A 27,651-nucleotide genomic window follows, 5' to 3' on the forward strand; every position below is an offset into this window, starting at 1 on the left:
GGCTCCTGTGCATCGTCAGCGCGGGCCGGCGCCTGGCACTGCAGTCGGCCTGGGTTTCAGGACGCTGTCTCCGGTGTGAGACGTGGCCCGCGCCTGTGGGGTGGTGGTCAGGGCCAGGGGCCGTCCTCGGGGCACGCGAGCTCCAGGGGCACCTCTGATTTTCTGCATTTCAGGCGAATGCCTCTCCCAGCCTCCATCTTAACAAGGATAATTCAGTTGGAGCTGCGCACCCGACTGGGTTTTCTATGAATTATGGATTTTTAAAAAGATGGGGAGGGATGTGAGATATTGAGTTTCCAGACTGGCTGCATTTTCTCTTCCTCGACTTCAGGCCCCCCTCCTGCTTCGGAGGGGGCGCTGCCCAGAGCCCGCCGGTGCCTGTGCTCCTCCGCCTGCCTGTTGTCACGCGCCGGATAACCGCGTGGGGCTTGTCGGAAGGACGCAGGGCACGAGGGGCCCCCCGAGGGGCCCTCTCAAATCGGGCAGTCGCGAGGGGAGACCTGTGACGCTGAGAACCACGGGCAGCAACTCCGAAATGCAGCCATGGGCACCCCGACCTGGGAGCCTGCGCATCTCTCCGAGGCCTCCCGTGGAAACCCGGGGCTTGCCGGCCATGGCCTTGGCACGCCCTGCCCCCGCCCCTGGGCCTTGCGTGGAGACTTGGGAGAGGACAGGGGCCAGGAGCTTCTAGTGGGTAGAGGCCAAGGATGCTGCTCAATGCCCCCCAGTGCCAGGAGGCCTCCCCAAAGGAGAAAACCTTCCCACCCAGCATGTCGCGGTGCCCTAGCCTGGCCCGGGATGAAGGAAGAACGGTCTAGGGAATGAGTGCGACCTTGGGAAGGGGAAGCACCCAGTCCTCCCACCCTGCAGGGGCAGGCGTGCCGGACCCTCCTGGTCCCCAGTCTCTGGCGCGCAGAAGACCCTCACAAGTCCCCCCGACCCTGTCTCCGAAATCTTCGTGCTGCAGAAACGCACACGCTGCCTCAGAGGGCACGTACGTGAGACGGCAGGGTCTCCGCGTTCCCACCGCTTCTCTCCTCTGAGCTCCAGGAGCTCTGCCGGGACAATGTTACTTTCTGCCCCCGTCATACAGTGCAGGACAGGCTGCCCTTCCCACTGTCCAGACACGTTTTCCCAAGAGCTGTTCCTGACAGCTAGTTAGTGAGGGAGCGGGAGCGGAGTTGCTAGGTCCTGAAGGCCTTTTTTCGTTTTACAAAATGAAAACAGCTTTTTTTCAGACTACAAAAATGATACAAACACCTTGTTCCTTAAAAAATTCAAACAGTACAGAAAAGCATAGGGAGGAAAAATAAAAAATTACCCAAATCCTTTTGCTAAGAGATAACCAAATGCAGACATTTTGGTGCCGGTCTTCCCGGCCCTTTCTCTGCCTGTGGGCATGGGGTTTCCCAGCCGACGGCCCGGCACCTTGTGGTCCAGATCATTCTCTGCTGTGGGGGCAGGGCAGGACATTCAGCAGCATCCTCGGCTTCTGCCCACTAGGTGCCAATAGTCTCTCTACCCCCTAAGCTGTGACGACCAGAACTGTCCCCTGGAGGACAGCACTGCCCCTGGAGAAGCGCCGAGACCAGGGGCATCATGTGCCCACTGTCCTGCCTGTGCCCGTGTCTGCAGAGAACTGGGGAGAGGGGGGAGAGGAAGGCCTGCCACTTTGGGGTCTTGTGGTTTCTGGTGTCATGTTTGGGGGTCAAGGCCCAACTCTGACAGTTACAAGGCAAATTACTTGAATCTTCTGAGCCTCGGTTTCCTGGTCAGCAAACAGGGACAATGATGGGGCATCGGTGCCAGGAGTGACCCCACGGGACCTCCACAAAGGCTGCTCCCGGCCCCACTTCCTGTGGTGGGGACCCCGGACGGAGGAGGCAGGCCCCGGGCGGGTGGGGGCGGGCTGCGGGCTGAGTTCTTCCAGGCCCCCAGGCGACGTCGTGAGGCTCTGTGTGTGCGCTTTGTTTTTAATTCGGTTCTCCTGGAAAACAGATAAGCACACGTCTGCTTCAATCTCGCGTCTAGGTTTTTTCTTTTTGTGTAAATTTCAGTTTCTTTTGAGCTTCAGATATTAAAAAAAAAGATGAATATATGAGAACAGTTGGAGGTTTAAGCAAATTGGTTTATTCCATTGCGGAGGAATCGGGGTGGATGAGTCAATCGGGCTTGTCAGAATCTTCCCAAGTGCGTCTGCACTGCTAGTGATGAAGCAGAGGGCCTGCGGCCTCCTGTCTCCTGCCGTCCCCACCCCCACCCCAGCCCTGCCTCCATTCCTCCGTGGACTCCCTCTCTGTCCCCTGGGCCTCCTGGCCCATCCAGACCCAGGTCTGTGTGTGGAAGGGACCCTCCCTTCACAGATCCCCAGTGCTCCTGGCTGAGCCTCAGCTTCGTAAAATGATCCCCCCAACACACAGATGCGAGTATGTCCCTCCACGCCCTCAGCGAGTGATCGCACCCTGACCTCTCAGGATAACAAGCATGATTCCTTCTGTCCCCTCAGCGAGCCTGTCCTCCAGGGTCCCCTCGCTCCCAGGCTCTTCCCCATAGGCCCTCGCAGGTGACGCTCCACCCCTCCCCCCTCCTTGGGGTCTCAGCCAGCCACCTCCCAGGAAGGGCCCAGCCCATCTCAGCCACTGGACAGGTTCTTCTGGGATTACCCCGTCCACGTCTGTCCTGGTTTGGCGGTAAATAGTCCAAGGACGGGGACCATGGCTAATCCCAGTGACTGTTATGTCACCAGAGGTCAACAGAGGTTTGAAGGAAGGATGGAGGGAGACATTCCATCTTCAAGAGTGTGATTCCCTTTTACCTTCAGTGTCCCGACTTCCGTATTCAAGTGGTATGTCAACCTAAGCCCTCCCCGCCCCACCCCCACCCCCGCCAGGGTGAGCACCTCCCATTAGTGGCCTGGGAGACGCGCAGGGCGGGTGGGGGTGGGGACAGCGATGTCCCTGGCAGGACAGACCAAGTGGCCCGCTCCAGCCTTGCCGAGGAGCCATTCCCAACCCACCATGAAGAAACTGTGGACGCGTAATTTATAGTGAAAATCGAATGGACACGAACACTAGTGAGTCACCCCACGGCGAGGGCCCAGCGCTGCGGACCCAGGCTGTGGTCGGGTAGCTCCGTGTCTCCTGGGGGGTGGGGGGGGGGGACTGCCGTGGTGCTGTCCCGACATCGGGGGCGGTGGCCTGGCCTGGTGTCCCAGCCTTCTTGGTGGCCACAGTCACACCTCCACACCATCTTGGGGCTACAAGCTCAGTGGGACTTGGCTGATTGCCCATCAAGCTCCCTGAACTTACATAAGGGGCCGCCAAGACCAGGGTGACACCACACATTGCATGTCCTGCCCCAAACAGCCCCTTCTCTCACCTCGCCCACCCTCGGTGTCCCCTCTGCACAGGCTTCAGCACCCAGCTCTCCTCTCCTGCCTTGGCCACCTACACCCCAGCCAGGGATGTCCCCTCTCCAGAGAGGGTGACCCCAATGGCCTCATGCCCTCATTGTACCCCCATATCCATTCTGGCCTCAAATACAATTCTGGAAGGAACTGTCCAAGATGCAGACTAGATCATCACAGCTGCTTCCATGGCTTGTTCCTGTCCTCTGTTAAAACATATGCTGGGGAAAGTGGAGGGACTTGTGCAGGGTCAGGGCCTTTCCACAGACTGCCCCCTCCCCCATAGGCATACTGCCCTTCTGTTTAGTCACCTGGCTGCCTCCTCATTCCACTTACATGCCACCTCCTCCAGTAAGCCCTCCCTGCTATTTCCGTGGCCAGGGTCTCTCTTAGGCTGGGCTCTGAGCTCCATGGGGACAGGCCCATATCCATCTTGTTCTCCCCGTGTCCCTGGGGCCAAGAACAGGGCCTGGCTCACAGTTGGTGCGCCTCTGCCTTTTCAGACCGTCCACGGGAGGAGTGGCAGTGACTGGCCCCAGGGAACTAGTTACGGAGCTGGGGCACGCCTACTCTTCCTCCTCTTCCCTGGCCTCTTCAGGACTCGTCCCAGGAAAGCCGGGGGTGCACGTGGATCTTGCACGTTGGGTCCTACCCCTGTGCTTCCTTGTCACATGGTCCGTCGGGGCCACCGAGAGAGCTGAGGCTCCCGATGTCTGTCTCTCTCAAATCAGTAAATAAAGAAAATTTAAGAGAGAAACAGTCATGGTTTTGAAAACGTGGACCCTTTATTCATGAAGGAGAGAGGACTCAATGGAAAGGGTTGAGCCGCGACCTCCGAACGTGTCTGACGTGGTCTCGGACAAATACCTGCCCAGACCAGCTTCCTCGGGGCCCCCGCGGGGCCAGGGCCAAGCACGGGAAGTGGGGCTGGCGGAGGAAGGCAAGGGCGCTGCGGCTCCCTGCTGGTCCTGTGCGGCCGCCACGGGAAGGGGGGGACAAGAGACACGGGGCGGCCACACTGGCGGCCTGTCCGTGGCGGAACGACAGAGCTGGTGGCCACAAGGCCGGGCCCTACAGCAGCGCCGACAGGTGTCGGCGGCCAAAGGGCCCGCGGGAGCCCCCAGCCCGGGGTTCTCCGGAGACCAGGGCTCCTCGGGGCCCGCGTCGTCACTGCAGCTGCGCCATCTGGTGGTGAGGGGCCGGGGCACTTGTGCGGCCGCGGGTCCCGCCGGAGCATCAGTCGCCCGGAGGGCAGGACCGCAGGTCTGGCTCCAGTGAGGGCCTGGGGCATCCAGACGGCTCCCCTGCACCCGCACGGGCACTGGCCACCCACGCCCCAGCTGCCCCCCCGCTGCCCGTGCGCCAGGGGCTGGGGAAGCGGCTTCGGGCACTGACCTCCATCAAGGTTCACTTTCCTCACCTGTCAGGAAAAAACCTGAAAACCCATAACGCATCAAGAGGGTGACAACGGCGCCTCGCTTCTGGGCCAAGTGGGAGTGGGGGTGCTGGTGGGGGCGCAGGCCGCCGCGTACACAGTGGGGCCCGCCACAGGCGCTGTGGTCTTCCCGACGTGACAGCTGTTCCCACCACCCAGGCCGCGTGGTGCGCTAGGCTGAGCCCCAAAGGGCTGAGGAAGCTTCTGGAAGTGCCAGGGCCCCTCTTCTGCACTGTCAAGAGAGAAACCTCGGAAGACAAGCCCCGACTCAGACGCCCCAGCTCAGGCCTGCGCCGTCAGCTGTCCGGCCCCGCACGCGGCCCAGGAAGGGCCAGGAGCCCCCGGGGTGCTCCTCAGCCACGCTCTCCGCGGCCCGGCCCACCTGGGCCAGCGGGGTCCGCACCTGCCCCACACCGGGGCGGGGAGCCCGAGGAAACACGGTTCAGGCCGCCGCTGAGCGCCCCCAGAGCCCCTGCAGCCCGCCCTCCCCTCCCGCGTCAGGGCCCTGGGCCCGCAGCCAGCCCTTCCCCCAGGGCCGGCTTCTGCCCACGTGTCGCCTTGGCCCTCCCTGGAGCCCCTCACCTCCCACGCAGCATTCAACGGCAGAGGTCCACAAGGGGGGTCTGGAGCCCGGCAGACCCCCGAGTTCAAATGCAGACACACTTCCCACCCGTGCGGCCCTGGGCATGCTGTTTGCGTTCTCTGTGCCTGGGGTCCCCTGTGAGATGAAGATTAAATGGGATGACATGTTCCCCTGATGCCCAGGACATGGCAAGGCAACACGAGAGCCATGGGACGAAGAAGGGACCAATGAGGGGGGGCTCTCGGGGCCGAGGCTGAGCCGGGGCAGGCTGCATGGGGACCGGGACCGCCAGCCCGAGCGTCCCCCCAGGGCTCTTCAAGAAGAGGGACGCCTCTGTCTTCGTGCAGGTGCCCCGAGGCCCCGCGTGGTCCCCGCGGCTGCTGCTGCGGCTTCTTCCCGCGGCCCGGACAAGCGGGCGGAGGCCTGCACTACAGGGACCGGGGGCAACTCCGAGGCTGCCCGCCTGCAGCCGGGGGCCGCGAGAGGACCTGCAGCTCCCTCCACCCAGCCTGCCCCTGCGCTGAGGAGCCTCGCCTGGTCTCAGAGCCCCCGGGCCCCACGGGGCCTCCTGAAGCCCCACCGGCCACGGGGGAGAGGCCCAGAGAGCAGAGGTGTCGGTGCCACGGCGGTGACCGCCCGAGCACCTAAGGCTGTGCCGGCGCCACCAAGGGGCGGCGCGGGGAGGAGGGGCCGCTGCGCTGGCTCTTCGGCCTGGCCCCGCTCCTTCGCCGCCTCCCCTCCAGGCCCCAGTCTGCCAGACCCTGAGCCCAGGCCTCCCAGACCAGTGTCACCGCAAGGTCAAGGAGGCCCGGCCAGCGCCTCAGAGCTAATTCTGAGGGCCCTGGTCTCTTCTGAGATAATAATAGCCCCACTTGACGGCAGGGAGCACGTGCAATGCCTGTGGAGGCCAGGCCGGGCCCCGGGTGAGTGACAGGCCAGGTGGCTGCGGGCCCCACGGCGGTGGGTTCGTGGCTGGCCGAGAGGGGGCAGTCGCCCCTCAGCCACAGCCGCCTGTGGACAGGTCAGCAGGGCCCAGGCGCCTGGAGGCTCCGAAGGGCCAGGAGAAGCCCACCCATCAAAGCTCTTGGGGAAATCTAACGTCTATTCGTCTATTCGTCGGCGGCATCCTTTGTAGGACTTTTAAAAAGCCCCGGCCACTGAAACTCGGGTGTCTCTGGGCGGGGCCGGGCCTGGAGGGCAGCTTCCACCTCCGCATGCACGGCGCTCCTCCCAGATCAGTGTTCGCTTTTCACAACAGCGCCGCCCCTCGGGGGCTCTTTTTGAGCCCCAGGCGCCGCTGGCCTGGCTCCATCGTGGGACCCAGGGCCTTTCCGTATACCGGGCGGGTCAGTGAGTTGCCCCAGGGCGTCGGGTGGACAGTGGGGGCTGAAGTTGGTGCTCAGTTCTGTTTGACACCAAAATCAGGGACATTAACCACGGGCTCTAGTGCCCAGCCAGCTCCTCTGGACTTGGAGGCGGGGCCCCGTGGGCCTCTCACCCCGGACCTGTCCTTGGCGTTTCCACGCACGTCCACAGCCCCTGCCTCCTGCTCGCCCAACACTGCCCGCTTACTCAGGAGACACCCCCCCAACGCGCCCCCGGCCCTGCTGCCAGCTGAGTTCCTGCGTGGCCCATGACACGTGAGTCTGTCTGTCCAGCCTTGGCCGTGGAGCCCAGCGCCGCCCTCTCCCGTGCATGCCTGCGTTCAGTAAAAGCGTGGGCTGACCCCGGGCGTGGGGCCCTCCCAACCCCCCACCCCCCCACCCCAGCCTTCATGTGGCTTCTGCGTCAAGTGTGCTGCTGTCAGCTTGAGCACGTTCCTGACCCTACAAGGAGAAGGTGGCCGGGAGCTCTGGGGGGGCTTGAGCGGCAGGGCAAGGTGCAGGCCGTGCGTGCCAGGACAGGCACATGCCAGAGCGGAGCGTGCCCCCCGCCCCCAGCTGTCCCTCTCCTCCCTGGGTTCCCGTATGTCGGGCCCCAGGGCTCTGCTATTAATATAGCGCCAAGGAGCCCGGCAGCTGGCCTTGGCAAACCTGCCCGCATGGCCGGTGACAACTGACATCATACCGACTGGGGCTGTGTGTTCCAAATGCGCATTCTTTTAGAAAGCACAGCTGAAATGCGCCTGGTCACTGAGTGTGTCTGCATTGCTTTGGGAATTGGGGAATGCGCCACTAGTCAACATGGGGGCCCCTGAAATAGGTGCTGGCTTCGGGAGGCTCCTGGGACCCCCGGGAGCGAGGGCGCCCTGGCCATGTGCAGTGGCCTCGTGGGGGCAGAGGCCAGGCAACAGGTGACCGAGGCACTCAGAGAGGGGGAAATGGAATGATTTCTGGAATCTGCTTTCAAAGACACTGAGAGAAGGGGGACAGCAGAGGGAAGGGCACTGGCAGCGGCTGACGGCCCTGCAGCTGTGCCGGGCCCCTGGGCCTCCTCACTCTTTGCTGTGTTTGGAAATTCCCATAACAACCAGTTTAAAAATACACACGTGAAAAAAGTATTCAGCACATGTTTGAGGAGGACCTCATATGTGCTAGGAATGCCTCCGGGCCCCCTCCGACCCGTACAGAAGGAAGCGAGGCGGGCGGAGGCCTGGCTCTGGTCCGCTGTCCCAGGCCCTGAGCCCCCCACCGCAACAGGGTGGAGGGGAAGACCCAGCTCCTGCAACCCGCCCTCCCAAAAGGAGGATCGGCCTCCGCTGTATGGGGCGGGGAGCGGCGCCATGTGCCCGCAGGAGGGACGGGTGCCGTGCTCCTGCCCCCAGGGCCAGGACACAGTTCCAGGGAGCCAAGGGGCGGGTGAGAGACCACGGAGAACCATTTCTTGGCTGGTCTGCAAACACGAATTGGAAGGGATGGCAAATATCACGGTAAAGGCAGATCAAGACACCTGCATCTGTCGGTTTATTATTAGAAGGCAAGTGTCACGGAAAGAAAATACGCCGAGTGATCCGGTCCTGCTGGAATGCGACAGGCCCCCGCTGGCTGGAGCCAGACCCTGCCCTGCCCCTCCTCAGCTCGGAGCGCCGTGCTGATCCGCGTCCCCAAGTCTGTCCCCTTTGATGGCATGTGTCTGTTGGAGGAGACGAGAGCCTGCTGAACAGCAGACCCCCGTCACAGTGTCCCCCCGGCAGGTGGTCAGACTCAGCCCCTGCCCATCAGATGGACTAGATCAAGGTCGTGGCCAACGCGATCCCCTGGGACGAGGGCCGACAGCGCCCGTGAGAAGAGCCCCACAGTCATCTTCACGTGTACTTAAACATACTGAGCTAGGCGCCAAGCGATACTGGTTAACTGTCCTTGAAAACTAAATTCACTTACATTAAGAGAGCCACATTGATTTTTTCTTTTCCTTTTTTATTGAACTTAGTGGGGTGACGTTGGCTGATAGTTCCATAGATCTTGGGTGCTCACCCCAAGTCATTCACCCCTCTTCTCCCTCCCCTGCCCCTCTCTCCAGCAGTCACCACCCTGTTATCTGAGTGCTCTTCCCTTTGCTCAGGCCCCCCACCTTTTTCAACCAGCCCCCAACCCCGCCCCTCCGACAGCTGCTAGTCTCTTCCCGTGTGTGAGTCTGTTTCAATTTTGTGAGTTTATTTTGTTTGTCAGACTCCACATACAAGTGAGATTATATGTGGTCCTTGTCTTTCTCTGACGGTCCGTCCACAGTCACAAAGGGTAAGAGTTCTTCCTTTTTATGGCCAAGTAATATTCCACTGTGTGAATGCACCACGGCTTCTTTACCCACCCGTCTGCTGGTGGGCGCTGGGGCTGCTCCAAGTCTTGGCGACTGGAAATAAGCTGCAATGGACGTAGGGGTGCGTGTATTCTTCTGAATCGGAGCTTCGGGTTCCTTTAGACACACCCCCAGAAGTGGAACTTCCAGGTCATGAGACACGCAGATTTGAAAGAAACTGTTCAGTGCAGGCGCAGTGTGGGAGCGTGGCAGGAGGGCGGGGCCTGGCCGGAGGGCGGGGCGGGGCAGGAGGGCGGGGCCTGGCCGGAGGGTGGGGCGGGGCAGGAGGGCGGGGCGGGGCAGGAAGGCCACGGCAGCCGGGGGGCTGAAGTTTGAGCAGCAAGGTCTGTGTTCTGAGGGGCTGTAAACTGTTTCTAATTCCTGAGCTCCTGACGACACTGTCTGCCTGCAAACGGCCCTTCCACCCCGAGCCAGCCCCCGGCCTGCTCGGCCACTCTGTGGCCCTGGGGCCGCGGTGAAGGCTCTGCCCCTGGCTGCACCGAGCACCAGAGCGGGTGGCAGTGAAGGAGGAGTGGGCTGGTCAGGACCCTCAGCAAAGGTCTCAACACGTTCCCACGTGTCTCTCCTCCAGCTACCACACTGATTCCAGCAAGGGACCCCGGTGTGCACAGCCCAACAAGGCCCCGACAGGAGGCCGCCCCACGAGGGCTCTACTGGGAACTAGCGGGAGATCAGGAGTCACTCTTAGATGTGTAAAGGTACTAATCATATCAGTTATGTCTTTTCATTTATAATTAATGCTTCGGCAAGGTTATTAATCGTATCCTCACTAAGGAAAAGCCAGCCCCACCCCACAGCCCGGGCTGCAGGGGAGGCCTGTGCACTTGCCTTGCTTCTGCCCCAGCCAGTGCTGCTTCTCGCGGTCAAGAACATCCCGCCCAATGCCAGCTTAGACTGTGACCCTCGTTTGCCACCAAGACCAGCACATCTGCCATGAGCGGAGCGGGGAGCAAACAGGAGGACAGGGACCTCGGTTTCAGAGGCAGGAGACCGTTCTTACACTGTGGCCAGTCCCCACTTAAACGGCCTGGACAGAGCTCAGCGGGGTCTTCCAGGCAGGCTCCGCTGACGAGCCGAGGGTGGCGCTGTCACCAGCACCTGCCCGGAACCCGAACACCGTCAGTAACGGCCAGGGTACTGGGCATATACCCCTGGGCGCCAGGCCTCTCTCCTGCCGTCTCTGGGGAGGTTCTCCCTGCGCCTCCCATGGTGGCGCATCTTGGAACTGTGTTTCAGGGATGTGCCACTTTCCTTGAGTGCTTAGGGACAAATGTGAGGAAGGCCAGAGGAATGGGGCGACGTGGGAGAGGGGAGAGACTGGTGGCCCTGTGTCGAAGGACACTTGAGCCCAAGCTCCACATCAACCTGTGACCTAGTGTTTGTACTGCTGGAAGTGTCCCCGAGAAGCCCTGTCAGTGTGTCCCCGAGGGATGTGCCGGGACAGGGGCAGAGGTGCTGTTGCTGAGGGACCAAGAGCCCACAGGGAAGGGACTCTCACAGGTGACAGGTGACCACTCAGAAGAATAAGATCTCACAGGACCCAGTGCAGCAGGGACTCCGAGAGGTGCCTGCCAAGTGACAAGCTGCAAAGTGACACAGACACTACCTGTCTTTTTTTTAAAAAGCATTTCCGCAGACACTGGTGGTCGTGGGACTTGAGAGGTTGGCAGGGGCCTGGCCGGGGGGGGGGGGGTGGTCACCCAAGCAGACATCAGTCTCGGCTCCAGTCAGTCATCGCTGCCTCCTGATGCACCCAGTTCCCATGCTCCGTGTGGAGCTCTTGTATGATTACGCCGTTGCAGTTGTTCCTGTTTCTTCTCCCTCTGCTCCCCTCCACCCAGCGCCTCAGTCCACGTCCATGGGTCGTGCATCTAAGTTCTTACACTTCGCCCTTTCCTGTACTGTTCTTAATGCCCCCCGTCTGTTCTGCAGCCGCCTGATCTGCTTCTCAGTCCCTGCACCACCGCCCTCCCTCCCCCGCCCCCTCCCAGCCGACACCCCCACGTGCTCCCCACACCTGATTCTGTTCCCATCGTGGTTTTCTGCCTAGTTTGTTTTTGTCTTTAGTTTTTAGATTTTGTTGTTGATCGTAGTGAGTTCGGTGTCATTTCAGTGTCCATAGCTTTGATGGGACGTGAGACTTTGACAACAGTGGCCGGAGCAGCAGCTGCCACGTCACAGGTGGCCCCGAGCGGACACCTTGACGGAGGGTCTGAGAGACGCCGGCTCCCCCATTTTACACCCAGTCCCCGCAGTGAAGCCTGGAGCTTTGGGAGTTGACTGGACTTTTGAATAACCAGCAGAGAAAGTGTCACCTTATGATCCTCGCCTCAACCTTGCCCAGGCCTCGCCGCTGTGTGCGCCCTCGGCCAGACGGGGCCGTGAAGGGCACGGGGCTTCTATTTCCAGCCTGCAGCCGCCCCGGCCAGCTCTCGCCCGCTCTTTGCTGAGCAGTTGGCAGCATGTGAGCTCTGAAGTGACCAGGAAAAGAATGTGAGGCTGTGAACGGTCCGCTTGGATGCTGACAAAAAATAGATCTGCTATCAAGGGGTTGACATCTGAGCCCTTGTCTCATGTCCCCTTCTGTCCACGAAGCGTCTCGCTCAGCACGTCGGGACGGGGGCCTGAGCTAGGCATGTGCACGCTGCTGGCCAACAGGTGATGCTGCTGTTAGCTAGCAGGCCCTGACCCGTCTGGGCCTCAGTTTCCTCACCTGACAAGGAAGGAGCTAGGGCTTCATGTCCCGAGTCCTGTCCAGCTCTGGGACAACTTCTGTCCACACGACTCTGGGCAGAACTCAGTCTGGGGTCCCTGTCTGTGCCCTCCCCACCACTGGCTCCTCCTGCTCCGCTAGAGCCTGTGGCTGATGGCTCAGCCCCCCCGACTCTGCCTCGGGGACACCGCCGCCCGCGCGGCCCGAGGGTGCTTCCACCTGCGGCTGCCTCTCCCCCCACCGCGGGCCGCTTCCCACCCTCCCTCCAGGTCAGTGAACGGTCCTGAGCGTCGCCCCTCACACAGCCGACCCCCACCATCCAGGGAGGGCGCCCCATTCCATCGCTCATGTGCCCACAGTCTCACACGCACTGGCAGGGCGCATGGCGAGGCTGAAGGGAAGGCGAAGGAAGAAATAAAAACTAAAAGATGTGACGAACTAGACTATAAGAGGATAAACCAAAAATTACTATTAAAAAAAAATCCTGAATTACCAAATGTCACAAAACTGTCGTCGAGGGGCACCATGTTGGGAGGCCCTGATCTGGACACTTCAGGCTGGGCTACAACTCCAGGGAAACGTGGGACGCTGGCCTGGGTTTGCCAAATGGTTTATTTTTTTAATATCCTAGGTAGTCATTTAAAAAGCCAAATAAAAACAAAATTTTTTAAAGAAAAAAACCTCTAAAATCTTAGAAACCTAAATTACTACCTCCTGTCATTCAACAGTAAGTGACGAGGAAACCCTAGGCGGGAGGAAGGTCCGTCCCTTCCCAGGACAAGTACAGCCGGAGGGGAGACCGCCTTCCTCTCCCGCGTCCCCCCTCTGGCAGGCGCCCTCGGGCAGGAATCCCTTCCCAGAAACCCTCTAGCAGGTGCCCGCCGGGCAGGCCTCCGGGCGCCTCACACACGGCCAGTTCTAAAAGTAGCAGGATATGAGGAGAATGCACAAAGATCAATACCATTCCTACAAGCACATACTGAGCAGCCTGAGAATAGAATGGAAACAGCCTGTTCACGACGGCGACAGGAGTACCAATGCTGGGGAAACGGGCCACGCCGTCACACGTCGGATCCCACGCACGGCACGCTGCAGTTATACGACGAAAACGCAAATCCTTAATGGCAGAGATAGAAACTCAAATAAATGAAGAGAGAGATCATACTTCTGGCTTAAGGCTAAATGCAGAAAAGGCAATATTTCCCAACTTAATTTACAGACTGAATGCAATTCCAGTCAAAATATCAGCCAGGCCATTACAGAACTGGATCAAAAATAAAGTGGTTCCTAAGTCCTCTAGAAAAGCAGGCGGGCAGCGCCGTCAGGATTCGGAGCTGTGCGCCACGGAAGGCGCCTACCTACCGCTGCAGACGGCGAAACGGGGCCTGAAGCACTGGCTGGAGAGACGGCACGGTGCCAGCGCGGGGCAGAAACGCACCCCCCCTCCCCCCGCACTCTGCCCCAGCAGCCTGAGGGCGGGGGGATGTTTTACAGGACCCTCTCATCTCCAGTGTGGACAGGAAGCTTTTGGTTTCTGTTTTTAAAAGTGAATTAAGCAACATCAAAAAATTTCAGAGTGACGAAGATGAAGATTTCCTGACAGTCTTTAAAAAACCCCAAGTGTGTAACTGCTATACGTTTCTTAGGGTCATCTCCAGCCCCATTCTGAAGGTGCTTGTCATCGGAAGCACCTTTGGAATTGATTAGATTCCTCTGCTTCCCTGTGGGTACATGTGTTCCGTCTGTGAGAGAGAGAGAGATGGGGGTGCCTCCTGTCTGGGCTCCCCGGCCGGGCCCCACGCAGACCCCTGACTCCCTGACTGTCCTCGAGGGTAATTATGATTTGGAAAAACAATGGTCTCTCTTTCTTCTCCCTCCTGAGTGAAGAGCTAGGAGGAAGCAATGGCTGTTTCAGGAGGAAATTTCTAGACCAGCAAAGGGAAAACTCCCAATTTACCCGGATTTGTAGCCACAACAAAGGATGGAGGAGGGACAGTCCCGAAGCCACTGCCAGCCAGTGAGTTCCCATTTCCGACCTGGAGACCTGTTCTCTGTTCTCCTAGTCCCGTGACGTCTTCATGAACAGGTGTGCTGCGTGTTAGGCCCCATGGAGTCTGTGTTGTTTAGCACTAAAGGTGACCGTGCTGATCACCTGGGCCCACGTCTCAGGGGCCTCGTGGGCAAGGGCAGAAGGATGGGAGGGACACGAGTGCCAGCACCGCGGTTCCGGGTCCGCTCCCACAGCCCCGCCTGGCTGCCAGGGTCCTGCAACCTGAGGGAGCCCCTACCCGAACACCAACTCCTTCTGGAAAACAAAGCGAGCGCAGAAACAAACAGACGCCTTCGAAGGCTCCCCGGCGCCGGCCCCCGGCTCTCAGGGAGGGCTGATTACAGAGCCGCGTTATCTGCCTGCAGATAATTGCGTCAGCCCCCCACTTCACTCCGCTCGCCCAGGGAACAGGCCCGAGCTCCCGGAGCCTCAGTGACGAGACATGTAAAATTGGCCTCATCATCTCCTGAAGAGCTGCAGCGGAAAGGGCTTCTGTGCGCGTGTGTCTGAGCCATGACACACCACTAGACTCTCTCCCCCCGCTCGGGGCTCGCTGCTCGCTCCCCCACCAAGTCGGAGGGTGAGTCAGAGCCTCAGCGGATGAGAGAAAAACAACTTTGAGGCCCTCTGTCAGTGCCAGGGGCTGGAGGGACAGGTGGGATGACCAGGAGAGCGGGACAAAAGCTCCCGCCATGCCGCAGGGCTGAGGGCTGAGGTCTGAGTCACCCCGGTCGGGAGCAGTGTTCCTCACTCACAGCCCCCCACTGCAGGAGGGGCCGGGGGTGCAGGGTGGAGGGGCAGCTGAGCAGAGAGTCACCTGGGCTGCAGGCACCTCTGGACACTTGTCTCAGCAGGCCAGGGGATGAGCCGGACCAGGCGGGTGCAGGCTGGGGCGAGGCGGCCAGACAGGACCCTGTCCCGGCTCTGGACGGGATGCTGTCAGGCCAGTGGCCAGAGTGCAGAGGGGAACCCAGGGGCTGCATGAGCTCTGAGCGCTTGGGCTGAAGGGGAGGCAGGGGGGCCCCACATCACGGAGGACCCGGATACCCGAGCGCGAGAGGGAGCATCCAGAAGCCTCCTGCTGGGTCAGGGGCCCAGAAATTGTTCGCCCCGTGGCAGAGGGAGGGGGGCAGGGGCTGGGCCAGCGGGAGACCCTCCATGGCGCCCATGGTGAGGGGAGGCCAGCATTCCCAAGAAGACGGCCACCACTACCAGCTCTGCACACGGGACACTGCTCATCTGCGACCCTGGCTCCCTTGCTAAAGGGCAGAGAGCCCCGTCATCCTGAAAACGGCCTACACGGACCCCAGTCACATCACAAACAGTTACTTCCCCGAGTCACAAAACCAGGGGCTCGGGGTTGTCACCGCTCCTGCTGCTGAGAGCCTGTCACGAGCGGGGCAGCCTGAGTCACAGCGAAGTGGCATCGGAGAAGTGAGCTAGGGGGTCCGCACTGCGCCCAGACCTGTAAGGTGGGCAGGTGGGTGTGCACAGCCCAAGTCTCAGGGAGGCGGAGCCTTTCCAGTGACCGTCCAAAACGAGGCTCTGGAGCAATGAGGTCCCCTCACCTGGCAGAGCAGAGCCAATCCCTGGCCTGTGTCTCATCTCGTAGAATGTGCTGGCGTCTGGCACCCACGACAGAGCCTGGCAGGCCTCTGAGAACTCACGGGGTCCCTCTGTCTCCCCCAGAGTGACTGGCACAGCTCAGCACCCGGTGGGCACATGGGCACGGGGGACGGAATGCAGCCCTCTCAGGGACTTGGGAAAGAAAGGAAAGCCCCGGGTCAGACCCGCGGAAACCCACCAGCTGAGCCCTCGCTCTGGCTGTAGGCGGCGCCACCAGCCCCCCTCGGGTTTCTGGGTCTGCTGTGGGATGGGTTTATTAGTTCACACCCACTGGCAATCCACTCCTGAGTATTCGGAGGCACTTCCCACTGCCATGCAGGCTCCGTGGTGGGAGGGCCGTTCCCTCCCATCACCACCTCCTCACAATGCCTGCATAGGGTCTTGGTCAGGAAGTGACCCAACGCACGATTGCTAAGTAGCCAACATCATTTTTTAATTTCCAAGACTCCTCTGGGAAGGGAGGCAACAAGGACCAGCATAATGAACACAGGCTTGACTTGTTTCTTTGCTTCAACAAGCGAGTTTTGGTGCAAAGAGCCTCAGAGCCCAACCCTGCTTACAAAAGCTCTACAGCATACACCTGTTTGCTCATGTCCTGAAATGTCACCCAAACATTCCTTCCTGTCACTGAGCCACTGTACTTTCCAAGGCTTCTAAAATAGCCACGGAGCCGGAGGAGCCCCCAGCCCGCCCCAGGGCCCCCATGTGCCTCCCGTGGAATCGGAACCCGCACTGCGCCAGGCGCCCCTCTCCCTGGCTCATGAGTCTCACGGAAAACATCTCCACTATGTGGGCATCGGCCCTTTGATCAAAGGCCGCTGCTGACAAAGCGCCCACCGCCTCCCGAGAGCAGTGCCGCTCCGGAGCCCTGACTGTCAGAGGAGCCTTCCTCCGGCTGCGCTGGAATCTGCCTGTTGTCATCGCCACCCATCCGCTCTCATTTTCCCTCTGGGGTCACACAAAACACGTCGTGATGCCTCCCCCACAGGACAGCCCTCGAAATGGCGAGGACACGCATCTCAAATTCTCCCACAGAAGCACCTCACTGTCCAATACTGGGGGGACGGGCGACTGCGCGTTCTGTCCCCCGGGGCCGCGCCCTGCCCGGCACAGCCCTGCAGGTGAGGGGTGTCCGCGTGTTATTCACCGGCAGACAGACCCAGCCCCTCGTTCCCCGGCTGCTAACGACCCGGGGTCGTTCATCACCCGCTTGCTCCGCTTTGAAACTCACTCTGCAGCAAGCACTTCCTAAAAGTCCCGCACATGATGCATTTTAAAGAGCGTTTCTGCACAGCCCCACTTGCTCGACCCCGGCGCGCGGCGCGAGGAGCAGCAGCGTCTCGGGGCGGCGCTCCTGCTGCCCCTGGAGCCCACGCGGGGGGCACGCCCGGCTCGGCGGTGCGGGGTCTTGTTCCACGCCTGTGTGCTGGCTAAAATGCACCTTGCAAAGAACGTGCATTACTAATGCAAAATGGAGTCCAAAAATGTGTATTATGTAATGCACACTGTTTAACAACGTGGGCCATCTCTGTGCGTCCGTGTGAGTGGACCCGTTCTGGGCCGCCACCTCCGTGACAGGCATAGAGCTCCCCTTCTGCAACACCGAGTACTTCCCATGTGCACCGAAGCACCGTACCCGCCTCGGTGCCGACAGCTGGCACGCGTCCACGCCAGGGGCACTCGCAGCCCCCACGTGCTCCTGAACCCCCCGAACCGTGTCTTTATGTTCTGTACACTGTCGGTGGGCTGTGCTCAGTGAGAAGACATAGGCGGGCCATTGGAACAGAAGCTTTAAAATGTCCCCCCGCGGCAGAGCAGTCAGGCTGTGAGGTATCCAGCTCCAGACGCCCTGGTCCTCTGTCCCATAATCAGAGCCACACGATGACTGGAGCCATCCAGGCACCTGTGATAATAAACAAAATGCTCCCAGGTTCTCTGGAATGTTCCAGCATTGGAATACAAACATTAGCCTTTTATGGGGTTCGCCAGATCAATCCCGCTTTATTAGACCAATCAGTGTTGTAATGCTACAAACTGAACCGAAGAACACAAGATGTAAGATACACAGCCAAGGAGCCAGGTCAGGGACGTTGAAGATGCAGAAAGCAAGCCTCACCACACCCAGAGCAGTTGCTAGGCTCTTACGAAGGTCTTAACTCCGAGCTTGCTGGTCTCGTGTAGGCACGGGGTTTAGGCATGAGCGGATCCCCCCGTGCTGACCGGCAGTGGGGGTACCCGGCTCTTCAGGCACCAGGAGGGTGTCCAGGTGGACCAAAAGGGAAAGCAGATTTCCAGGAGGTTGTGCCTTTCTCTCCAAGCTCCCCCCACGCTGACTCAGAGATGGCAAAACCATGCGTCCCGAGTGCAGCAGCCCGGCTGACATGTCCGTGGAGTCTAGAAATCGGTGCCACCTTTGGTCTTGTCACTATGGCAAGAGGGGTGCTCCCTATCTTAAGGGGGGGGCAGGCACAACCCCGGAGGAGCAGAGGTCACAGAGGGAACATGGAGCTCCTAAAGGACCACTCCAGGGCTCCTCTCGAGGGCCCGGAGCTCATTTGATTGATTGTTCAGGGCTGAGAAAGAGCCATGTGAACTTCCTCTGATGGTGCAGCCTTTGGGGTTCAGCAGCCAGCTCTAGGGGGTCTTAGCTGTCCCCTGCCAGCCATTCCCTCACGAGAATTCAAGCTGGAGGAAGCAATGTTGGTGGGTAAGGAGGGGCTCTGGGCGGCCTCATGCCTGATTCACAGCAGACCAACCCTGGACCCCCTTCCCTTAATCTGAGATGGTTTCCCTTTTCTTTAACTCCACCTTCAGCACTTAGAATGGAGCTTGGCGCTCAGTAAACATTCGCTGAATGAATTAACTTCATTGAAAACCTGTGAGAGAGCTTTAAGGGGTACCTGCTGAGGTTTCTTTGCCCGCTAACCCCCCTGAACAACCCCGTCCCTGCCGGCGCAACACACACACACACACACACACACACACACACACACACGCCCCCCCGCGCGCGCGCGCGCGCGCTCGGTGAGCTGTTTGTACCACTGCGCATCAGAGCTGGAAAGACCACCCGGAAGTGGGGGGGGGGGGTCCAGCCTGTCCTCAGCTGGAGCTCATGACGGTCCATCCATGGGCTTGCAGATTTGCAAGCTGGTCTGTGGGGACCCTCCTAGGGAAGATGCTAATTTGTCCATGAGGTAATTAGCAGATTGAGACTGCACTGGGGGGGTCCGAATTTTTTGGAAACGTCCCAAATTACAGTCACTGGAGCAGGCCTGCTGAAGGTGGCTTCGTGATTAATGAGCACCTGAGGTTCCCACCCTCACAGCACTGAGCCCTTGGAAAATGCCCGGGGCTGGACTGCCAACCCTCGCGTACAGACCCTCATTTCCCCCGAACGTCTGCGGTTCCGTCTGGTTCGAGTCGTTCACTTTAAAGAACACCGGAGAAGCTGGGGAGGGGGTCTGGGCCCCCCGGAGCACCCACGTCCTGCCCCGCTGCCCAGGCAGGCTAACCTGTGGCTCAGTCCCTCGCTCCGTGGCACCCGCCAGGCCCCCGCCCCTCGCTTTGCCAATATTCGTTCAAACAAGGTTCCCTCCTGCCACCTGCCGGCCCACTAGGGTCTGCGCCACGCGCCCGCCGCCGCGCAGCTCGCCGGGAGGCGCCCCCGCCTCCTCACTGCACATGCCCGGCAGAACTCCGGCGCGCAACTTTGCAGAACCTCTCCCCCCTCCTCGCCTCAGTCTCTGCTCTCCTCTCCCAGGCAGAGGACCAGCGGAGGCACCTCTCCCGAGTCTTAGACCCAGAGTCTGAGACTTGGAGAGAGGAGCTGGGGAAGAGATAGGCTCTTCCTCCCCCTTTCTCCATCCCTTCTTTCTGCTCAGAGAGGCAAGCCAAGGCGCGGAGCTTTAGAAAGTTCAGTGATCAGGAAGGTAGCTGCTTCCCTTTCTGCCCTTACACCGAGGTGAGGCCGGGACCTTCGGACCCAGCTTCTCGCCTCGTAAGGTGCACCTTTTTCGGCTCCAGCAGCCGATGCGCATCGGAGCCGCTCTCTGCAGAGCCAGAGGGCGGGGTGGTCTCTCGGTGCGCGCCTAGGAGAATGGATCGCAGGTTCCGGGCTCAGCAGTGGCGCCGAGCTCGCCACAATTACAACGATCTGTGCCCATCCATTGGCCGCCGGGCTGCCACCGCGCTCCTCTGGCTCTCCTGCTCCATCGCGCTCCTCCGCGCCCTTGCCACCTCCAGCGGCCGCGCCCAGCAGCGCGCGGCTGCCCGCCGGAGCTTTCTTAACGCCCACCACCGCGTCGCCCAGGTGTTCCCCCAGCCCCCCAGCTCTGACAGCGAGCCCGAGGAGACAGACCAAGAGCTGTCCCTCCCTGAGTGCCCAGAGTACGAGCCAGAGTTCGGCTACGCATCCGAGACCGAGTCTGAGATCGAGTCCGACAGCAACTTCGGCACCGAGACGGAGACGGCCCCCACCACTGAGCCCGAGACCGAGCCCGAGGACGAGCGCGGCCCCGTGGTGTCCAGGCAGATCGCCTTCAGCCAATCTCTCGCTGAGCGCCTGCACGCTCTGAGGCTGCAGAGCCCCGACGCCTCCCCGGGCCGCGCGCCGTCCCGCACTCGTGAGCCCAGGAGCCCCGGAAAAGGGGAGGAGCCCCGGCCCAAGGACCCCAAGGAGTCCGTGGAGCCAAAAAAGGAGAAGCAGCAGCAGCGCCGCTGCAAGCCCAGGAAGCCCACCCGCCGCGACTCATCCCCGGAGTCCCCTTCCAAAAGGGGACCCATCCCCATCCGGCGCTACTAATGGAGGACTCGGTCCAGATTCTCCTTGTTTTCTTTGATTCAGGTTAGTTGCACACCGGGAAACTGGGGAGCCTCGGGAACCGCAAAAGGGGGAGGAGGGAAGGCAGGTCGGAAGGAAGGCGGGAAGACAGTGGGCTAAGCCAGCCATCCCGGAAAGTGGGAGCCCTTCCCCGCTCCCCGCACCTCCCCAGTGCGCCGGAAGGCAGCCAGGTGGCCAGCTGGCCAGAGGCTTGTTGGACGGCGGGGCTCTCCTGGCGCATGGCTGGAGACAGCCTGAGGTCTCCGAGCTGGTGTCCAGGGCGCGCCACTGAATCCCGGGCGTCCCTAGATGTCTAACTGTACACCCCAAAGGCACAGGTAAGTCGGTTATTCTCTGCGCTCTTTTCTCCTCCTAGAAGAGACTAGTCTCAAACAAGTTGGCTTTAGCGGGTTGCCCAAAATGTGGTTCGGAGGTGCGCGCACCAACTCTCACAAAGCCAGAGCAGCCGCGCTGCTGCAATGTGCGGAAAGTAATCAGGCTGGGATTGGGCGAGAACTCTGGGTGCAGCGGCTCCGGGGAAAGTCGCACGAGGCGCTTAAGACACTCAGAGCCTGGAGCCCAAGTCCCGACGCTGCCAATTTGGCGCCTCGGGATCCTCGGTGCAAGTGCCCCTCGCGGCCGTGCGCCAGCCCTGGCCACCAGCAGCAGTCTCCGGGCACTGGTGGAGCTGGAGACCGCGGCAAAGAGTGTGCGCACCTGCCCGCACGCCCTAGAGCTGCCCTCTCCGAGTGGCAGGCGGCTCCCTAAGATTACCGGTACTTCCAGGGCAGGTAGAGGCGGCATGGGGGTCTCGGGGAGTGCCTCTACGGGCTGCCACGGCTGGTGGCAGGCGTGGTCAGGTCGCATCGGGGTGTCCCAGCCTTCTGGCGCAGCTGTTCCGGCGGCAGAGCTGGGTGCAGCCTGGCTGGAGAGGTCCTGGGCTGTTTGCGCAAGGACCTGGGGGACAGGGCTGAGAGACCCGCGAGGTGCTAGCGTGCGGAAAGGTAAAGCAGAACAAGGAGTGGGCTGGAGAGGGGGTCGAGTGGATTATCAGGACACCCTACAAAGGGTTCTGAAAAAGCGCGGTACCGCGGAGCTGCAGAGAGGTTTTGGATCAAATGCAAGTCTTTGTGCGGTCGCTCGAGAGGGGGCAGGGGCAAGCGGCCCAGGCAGCTTCGGGGCGGAGAGGCGGCGCTTCCGGGCTCCCCAGCCATTTCCAGCTCAGGTGGAGCCAAGTTTGAAATCTGTAACCTGGGGGTGAAACTGCCCTGGTGTCTGAGAACAAACCCGGCTGCGGTCCGGGAACGCATCGTCGGTGCAGAAAGTGCTTTCTCGCCAAATCTGGGGGAGAAGACCGAAAAGTGAAACCTGTTCACAAAACCTCTCCCCATGTGGGAGTTGATCTTTGTGCGCGCGCGTCTCGTTTTTCCGCGGGGTTTGAACTATTCTGATGAGAATGATTTGCGGGAAAGGTGAAGCGTTTTGAGACTTAAAAATCCTAAGGCAGCGGCCAGAAGGAACACAACTTTAAATGGTCTTCCTTCCAGGTCTCATCCCCGGGGAAGGGGGCACAGCGCGCCCGGGATTTAAGTTATGCGCGGCTGCGGCTCGGCACGGCTAATGACTGCTGGGGCTTGGCTGCGGCTGTGGTTTTCACTTGTGAATGCCCCGTGGGCAGTTCGTTGGCCAGGGGCTGCCCCGTTAGCTCAAGGTGTCACGGGTCTGGAGGCTGCCTGGGCTGGGGCGAGGGCCAGGCGGCGATGCCCTGTCGGTGACGCAGACGTGTGCGGTGGCTGAGTGACGAGCCGCTCCCCAGAGGTGGAATTCCTGCGCGCAGTGACGCGGCATCTTCCCGTGGCGTAAGCGTCCGTCCTTCCCAGGTGACGCCTTCGCAGCCCGCGTTCGCGGGGGACTGGGCAGCAGCAGCCACAGTCCTGCTGGCTCTGGGGGCTGCTTCTCGGGGTGGGAGCGGGGTCACTGGGGGGCCAGGTCTTCGGCGGAGCTGGGCTCTTCACTAGAGAAGTTATCGAGCTGCCACCTTGTCGCAGGGCAAACAGACAAGTGAGAAAGTCCTCGGTGCGGGTGCCTCTCACGCCGTCTGCACACGGGTGGCTGGCTTTCCGAACTAAGCAACGCACAGGCTCATGGGGGAGGGGGGCATCTAGGAACACGCAAACATCCTCACCTCTCAGACACAGTCCCACAAACTTGATTGTGAAAACCTGTTACCCACCCCACCCCCACCCCTACCCCCCTCCCCCAACTTCCTCCTTCCATCCTGGCTCCAGGGTGGGCGGGCCATTAGGGTCCATACAGAACAACTGAGGACCTTGCCAGACCCCTGGTAAAGTGCCCAAGACCCGCCAGAGAGGGGACTTTGCTACTCAGACACCCCAGACCCTCTTCTGCCTGAGGCACCTGTGTTCATTTGCCTTTCTTTTCCAGGGATGTTTCTGGCAAGTTCTCCAAGCATTCCTGACTCACTGGTCTTCCACCTGGTCCTTTGTCTCCTCCTGCTAAACTCCAGTTAGCATTTGAATTGGCTCCCTGGCCCTCGCAGCTTAGGTGGGGTGGGTCTGGGGAGGAAGTTCTCCAAAAAAGCAGACCTGATCGTTTACCACAAAGGTGACTACTTCAAATATTTCATGATTTTTCAAGTGGAGAGAGAAAAACAGTGGAGGAGGAGGAGGAGGAGTATAAAATTAGGTAAATGTGATGGTATGCTCCAGTATTTAGGACTTTTTCCTTCACTACATCAATCATTTGCTTAATGGAAATTTGCTTTTTCTTGGACAAAGCTGCTCTTATAACTTAACTTTCCACATTGGAAAATCATGTAGCAACGTTCAAATACTGTGTGGTACCAACAGTTGGCCATGGGTTTACTTCTACGTTTTGGCAAACTTCTCATGAGAGTTTTAAAGTTTGGAATCGACTAAGATAAGGTTTTTTCAGTGAGCCTGGAGCCCCGCCCCCCCCCCCCCCCCCAGTCGCCCCCAGCCCACTCCTCTTCAGCCCTCAGCGCTGGCAGCTGTGCTGGAGGCCTGAGGAGGAAGGAGGCTGCCACCTGGGCGCCGGGAAGGGGTCTCGTTTATGGGCTCCACCTGGGCTTGTCGCCAGCAAACCCCCCCCCCCCCCCCCCCCCCCCGCGCGCTGAGGGGATCCCCTGTGGGGAAGCTGGGCGGGAACAAGGTGCTGGGGAAGCTGCATCTCTGAACAGAACGGCGGCCCATGACAAACCTCCACTAAAGTCAGATGAAGCGTCCGACGCTGAGTGACGTCACAACCCAGCAAAGGGGAGGCGTCTCCAGTGACACCGTTAGTCCCCGCATCCCAGTCCTGCTCTGCGGGCTTTTCACGTTAGTGACGCTTCTAACGCTTGACGCCCAGAGACAGGCAGCAGGACACACGGTCCAAGGGCCTCCCAGGTGCAGCCGCCCCGCGGCCTCCTGCCCCAGCTTCCCCACCAGGAGCACGAGGTCGCCGCCTGGGACAGGCCCAGCGTCCCTTTCGGCTCCACACACCTGCAGGCCGACTCCTCTAAGAAACCCAGAGTGGCCCAGCTTGACCCTATCCGTAATTTTAACACTAACTAAGCCAAAACATGTCTCAAAGGTTGACCAGGCTCCAAAGCTGCCGTTGTGAAGAAACTGTTTTGTGTTGATCTGATTTTAAATTGGTGGCAAATGACCTGAGGAGGCGCGCTGGAGAAGACAGCTCCCCTGTGCCCGTGACTGCCCTGTCGGGGACGGGCGCTGGTCCCCCACCTGCGCCCCTGCTCTCAGGGGACGGGAGGGGCCCGGGGCCAGCAGACAGACCCCCACGCAGACCAGGAGTGCTGACTGGCCGCGGGGTCACACCCCTGAGGGTCCGGACCCGGCCCGGCCTGGAGAAGGGGCTCAGAAGCCGCAGCCAGGCAGGGCAGACCCGTTTTCTCAACCTCTTTTTCATTATCACCCGTTCCCAGGAGCTTTTCTCCGACATTTTCTCTTAGTTGCGCCTCCCCCGTGAAATCTGATGACCAGACGCTCGCGCAGGCCGCGTTGTCTGCGCCGCAGGACATGGGGGTGACTGAGAGTCTGTGCGCCGCCCCCAGCCCGCGTCGCCCCCGTTGCAAATGCCTGGCATAAGCAGAGCAAATGTTTTAAAAACAAAACTGGTTTGTGTCAAATTAAGTGATTTAACATCTCATTTTTGTTTTATATTTAACCTTTTCCCCCACACATTACAAGGCTATGCAGAAGGTGAGTTTTACTGGTGTTTGCTTTCCCTTTTGAAGTCGGTTTTGTTTTGGTTTCACCCCAAAGCCCCTGGTACAGAGGCTGGTGCTGGCGTCTAGTTAACTCGCAAGGCGGAGGAGCCGGAGTCCACAGCGTCGTGACTCAGTTCCCCCGAGGCCCCGGGCCGCCATGCAGGGCCGTGGCACCCTGTGCCCAGGCAGAACTGGGGTGGCTGCCCTCCTGGCTGTGTGTGGACGTGCGCATGTTGCCAAGGTAACAACAGCTGGGCACAGATATCAGAAAGGCCAGAGTAAATAAAGAAATAAATAAGAAGAGGCTGCGTGGGCAGAGGGCAGGTGGGGCCTCTAATGTGGCGCAGACCTGAGGGTAGCAGAAGGCAAAGGTTGGGGGCCTAGGGGGGCAACAACAAACCGGAGGGTACAGGGAAGGCACGGGGCCTTTGGAGACGGCAGTCGCGAAGCCCCCGAGTGTTAGGGTGTACAGAGCCGTCTGAAGAAACGGGGAGTGTGAGAGACAGAATTAGGGCAGACGCCAGGGGGGTCTCCAGCACTCGCGAGAGCATCCTGATACCAAGGACGGCGCGGGGGGCTACTGGCAGAGAGACCTCAGATCCACTACCCTTGATCCTGCTTCCCCCCCGCCCAAGTCTATCACACACGTGGCCCAGAAACCGCTGTTCCATACGTGCAGTGGAGTTTCCCCACGTGGAGCTCAACTGCTTCAGCCTAACAGATTTAAACCCTAGGACATCTTGTTTAGAGTTCAACCCTAAATCTCAGACTTCAGAGCCAAGGGTGAGGGCTGCAGGGCCAGGACTGCCTGCGACCACCTGGGACAGGTCTCTCCTCCCCCAGGCGGGAGCTGCTTCCTGAGTGCCCTGGCTTATGTCGCCGGTGTCAATTAGGTTTCATTAGGAAAATTCGCCCTGGGTAATTGGGGTTCTGCGAAGGTGAAATATACCATTCCCCGCACATGCAAATTACGTTGCCCAGAAGCCCCCAGGGGGCCTGGCATTTCCACTGTGAAGTTACGGAAATTTTAAACAGAGCTTCCACTGAGCCAAAGTTACCTTCCGGGATTCCCTCCCAGCACCCAGCGCCCACTCTGCCCCTCTCTCAGCCCCCCTCCCGTGGCGCTGGTCATCCTTTCTGGAACGGCCACTTCTCCCCTCAAAGTCCTCTGCTGCACCACCAGCCAACCTGGAGAAGGGACGCCCAGGCTGGAGGCTGTCTGCACGCACCACGTGACCAGGGTGGTCAGGTGACAGCCTCCAGCCCGGCTGCAGCAGAGCTGGGGAGCCCTGCCCGGACAGGGGCCAGCAGCCTGAAGGGTGCTGATTTCATGGAGGGGGGGGGGCTCCAGAGCGGGGCCTTTGAGTGGGCGCAGATCACGTGCGGGTCCCGCAATCTTTCCCATCCGCCCCCCTTCGGCTGCCGCCAGCCTGCAGCAGCGGGTCTCGCAGACCCCTGTGCAGACAGCGGTGGGCTGCCACGGCCCCCTCCGGCTCAGGCTGGCAGAGGGGCCGCCGAAGGCGGGAGGCGCGGCGCGTCGCAGCCCCACAGTAATGAACTGAACGGCCTCCAGTCTCATTGCTACACAGTCTGTGCTCAGGGACCGCTTGTCACCGGAGGCTGAGACACGTCACAGCGGTCTGAGCTCTCTCCTGTGGACTCCCCTTGTCCTCATTTGAAAGAAACCCACTGACAACTAACGACACGCCTGGGCTGCACAGGCTTTTCTGCAGCGACTCCCCAGTGCCCCAGCAGCAAGAAATGCCACCGCCAAAAGGCGGGGCTCTCCTGCGTGCGGCCCCGCCCCCTTGCCCACCCCCACCCGGCGGAGGACCTGCCTCGCCTTCACGGGGGCTTCCAGGGATGCGGGGATGAGCTAAGGGGGAAGGCTGACAGGCAGCTACTTAAGACCTGGATGGGCCCATGCATTCGGCGGCAAGAACCCCCAACATAAGCATGCAGACCACTGTTTGCTGATTCAGGGTGTGGGCATGGAGGCTTTAGGGAGCCCAGGGGGCCACGTGGGGCCCCCAAGGAAAGGGACCACATCCCTGCAAGTGGCGGTGGCGCTGTTCTGAGCCACAGCGAAGGCCAGTCTTCTTGGCACGGGGGTTAGTTATTTACCAAAAAGCCAGCTGACTTGCTACATGTGGCGCCCGGGCCATTCTCTCCTCAGAAACAGTTTAACTGAGATCCAGCACCCCTTTTCCACGTGTTCTTGGTTCATCTGCAGGGGGGACTCAGGAGACCCTCACGGGGACCTGGACAGGCGATCCTTTCCCCTCACTGCAGCCCCCGTCACACACTCCCAGGAGGGACGGGTCCTTGGTCCTTCACCCCCGCTCTGCCTGCGGGCAGCGGTGACCCTGCCCAAGCCGTCCTGCCGGAGCCCGGGGGCTTCCCTTCCGCATCCCTTCACCCCCCTGAGCGACAGATGCTTTCCCCCGATAGAAAACCGTCCACAACTGCGAACCTGAGTGGCAGACGCTTTGCTGTTCTAAAGTGGCAATGGCAGGTCCTGACCACTGTGCCCCTGGGGGCGCGAGTCCTGGCCTAGGCTGCCCACTTCTACGCATCCTTGGGCCGGCCGGCCAAGGCAGGGTCACGTTGCCGTCTTAAACCAATAAGATCACCAGTCTGGGTCGGGTGCCCCCAGTCACCCCAGCAAGTGATCGCCCCCAGCTCTTACCATAGCAGGTTCCTCGGGTCCCTGTGGCCAGGCCGCCCCGCTGCCCTCTGGGCTGGTTCGCTCCTCCAGCATCCGGCCGCACTCATGGGTTCTCTGGAGTCCCACTGCTCACCTGGTGGGGTTTCAGCTCTGAATCCCACTCACCCAGGCGATCGGGGTTTCCAGATTCTGGTGGCCAGTCACTACAGAAAAAGAAAAGTGGACAAAAAGAGGAACACCAGAGTTAAATACTGGAATTTTTCTTCCTGGTCCTAGTTTACTTTTAAATTAAGGTGCTTGCTACTCAAGGCTGAGGGCCCTTTCTCAGCCTATAGCAGTGGTT

The 27,651-nt window shown here is 60.4% G+C and overlaps 1 protein-coding gene and 1 long non-coding RNA gene across 2 annotated transcripts; one reads left to right on the plus strand and one right to left on the minus strand.

Moving 5' to 3' along the window:
- On the minus strand, window positions 1-27,506 carry LOC150003760 (uncharacterized). Its single transcript, XR_016512802.1, has 3 exons — window positions 27,330-27,506; window positions 1,745-1,987; window positions 1-243 (listed from the first exon to the last, which is right to left on the minus strand). It is a non-coding gene; the product is annotated as an uncharacterized LOC150003760 (long non-coding RNA).
- Window positions 19,421-20,406, plus strand: LOC150003761 (neuroendocrine secretory protein 55-like). The gene has a single exon (XM_090286612.1). The coding sequence runs from the start codon at window positions 19,666-19,668 to the stop codon at window positions 20,368-20,370; it is 705 nt and encodes a 234-aa protein (XP_090142738.1). The 5' UTR covers window positions 19,421-19,665; the 3' UTR covers window positions 20,371-20,406.
- Window positions 27,507-27,651: the final 145 nt, after the last annotated feature.

This window comes from Furipterus horrens, unplaced genomic scaffold (assembly GCF_987537825.1).
Source record: "Furipterus horrens unplaced genomic scaffold, mFurHor1.1.pri manual_scaffold_8, whole genome shotgun sequence".
In the NCBI taxonomy this organism is placed as follows: Eukaryota; Metazoa; Chordata; class Mammalia; order Chiroptera; family Furipteridae; genus Furipterus; species Furipterus horrens.

Bases quoted from the DNA above. Each gene is read 5' to 3' on its own strand.
- LOC150003761 (XM_090286612.1), top strand. From the start codon at position 19,666: ATGGATCGCAGGTTCCGGGCTCAGCAGTGGCGCCGAGCTCGCCACAAT.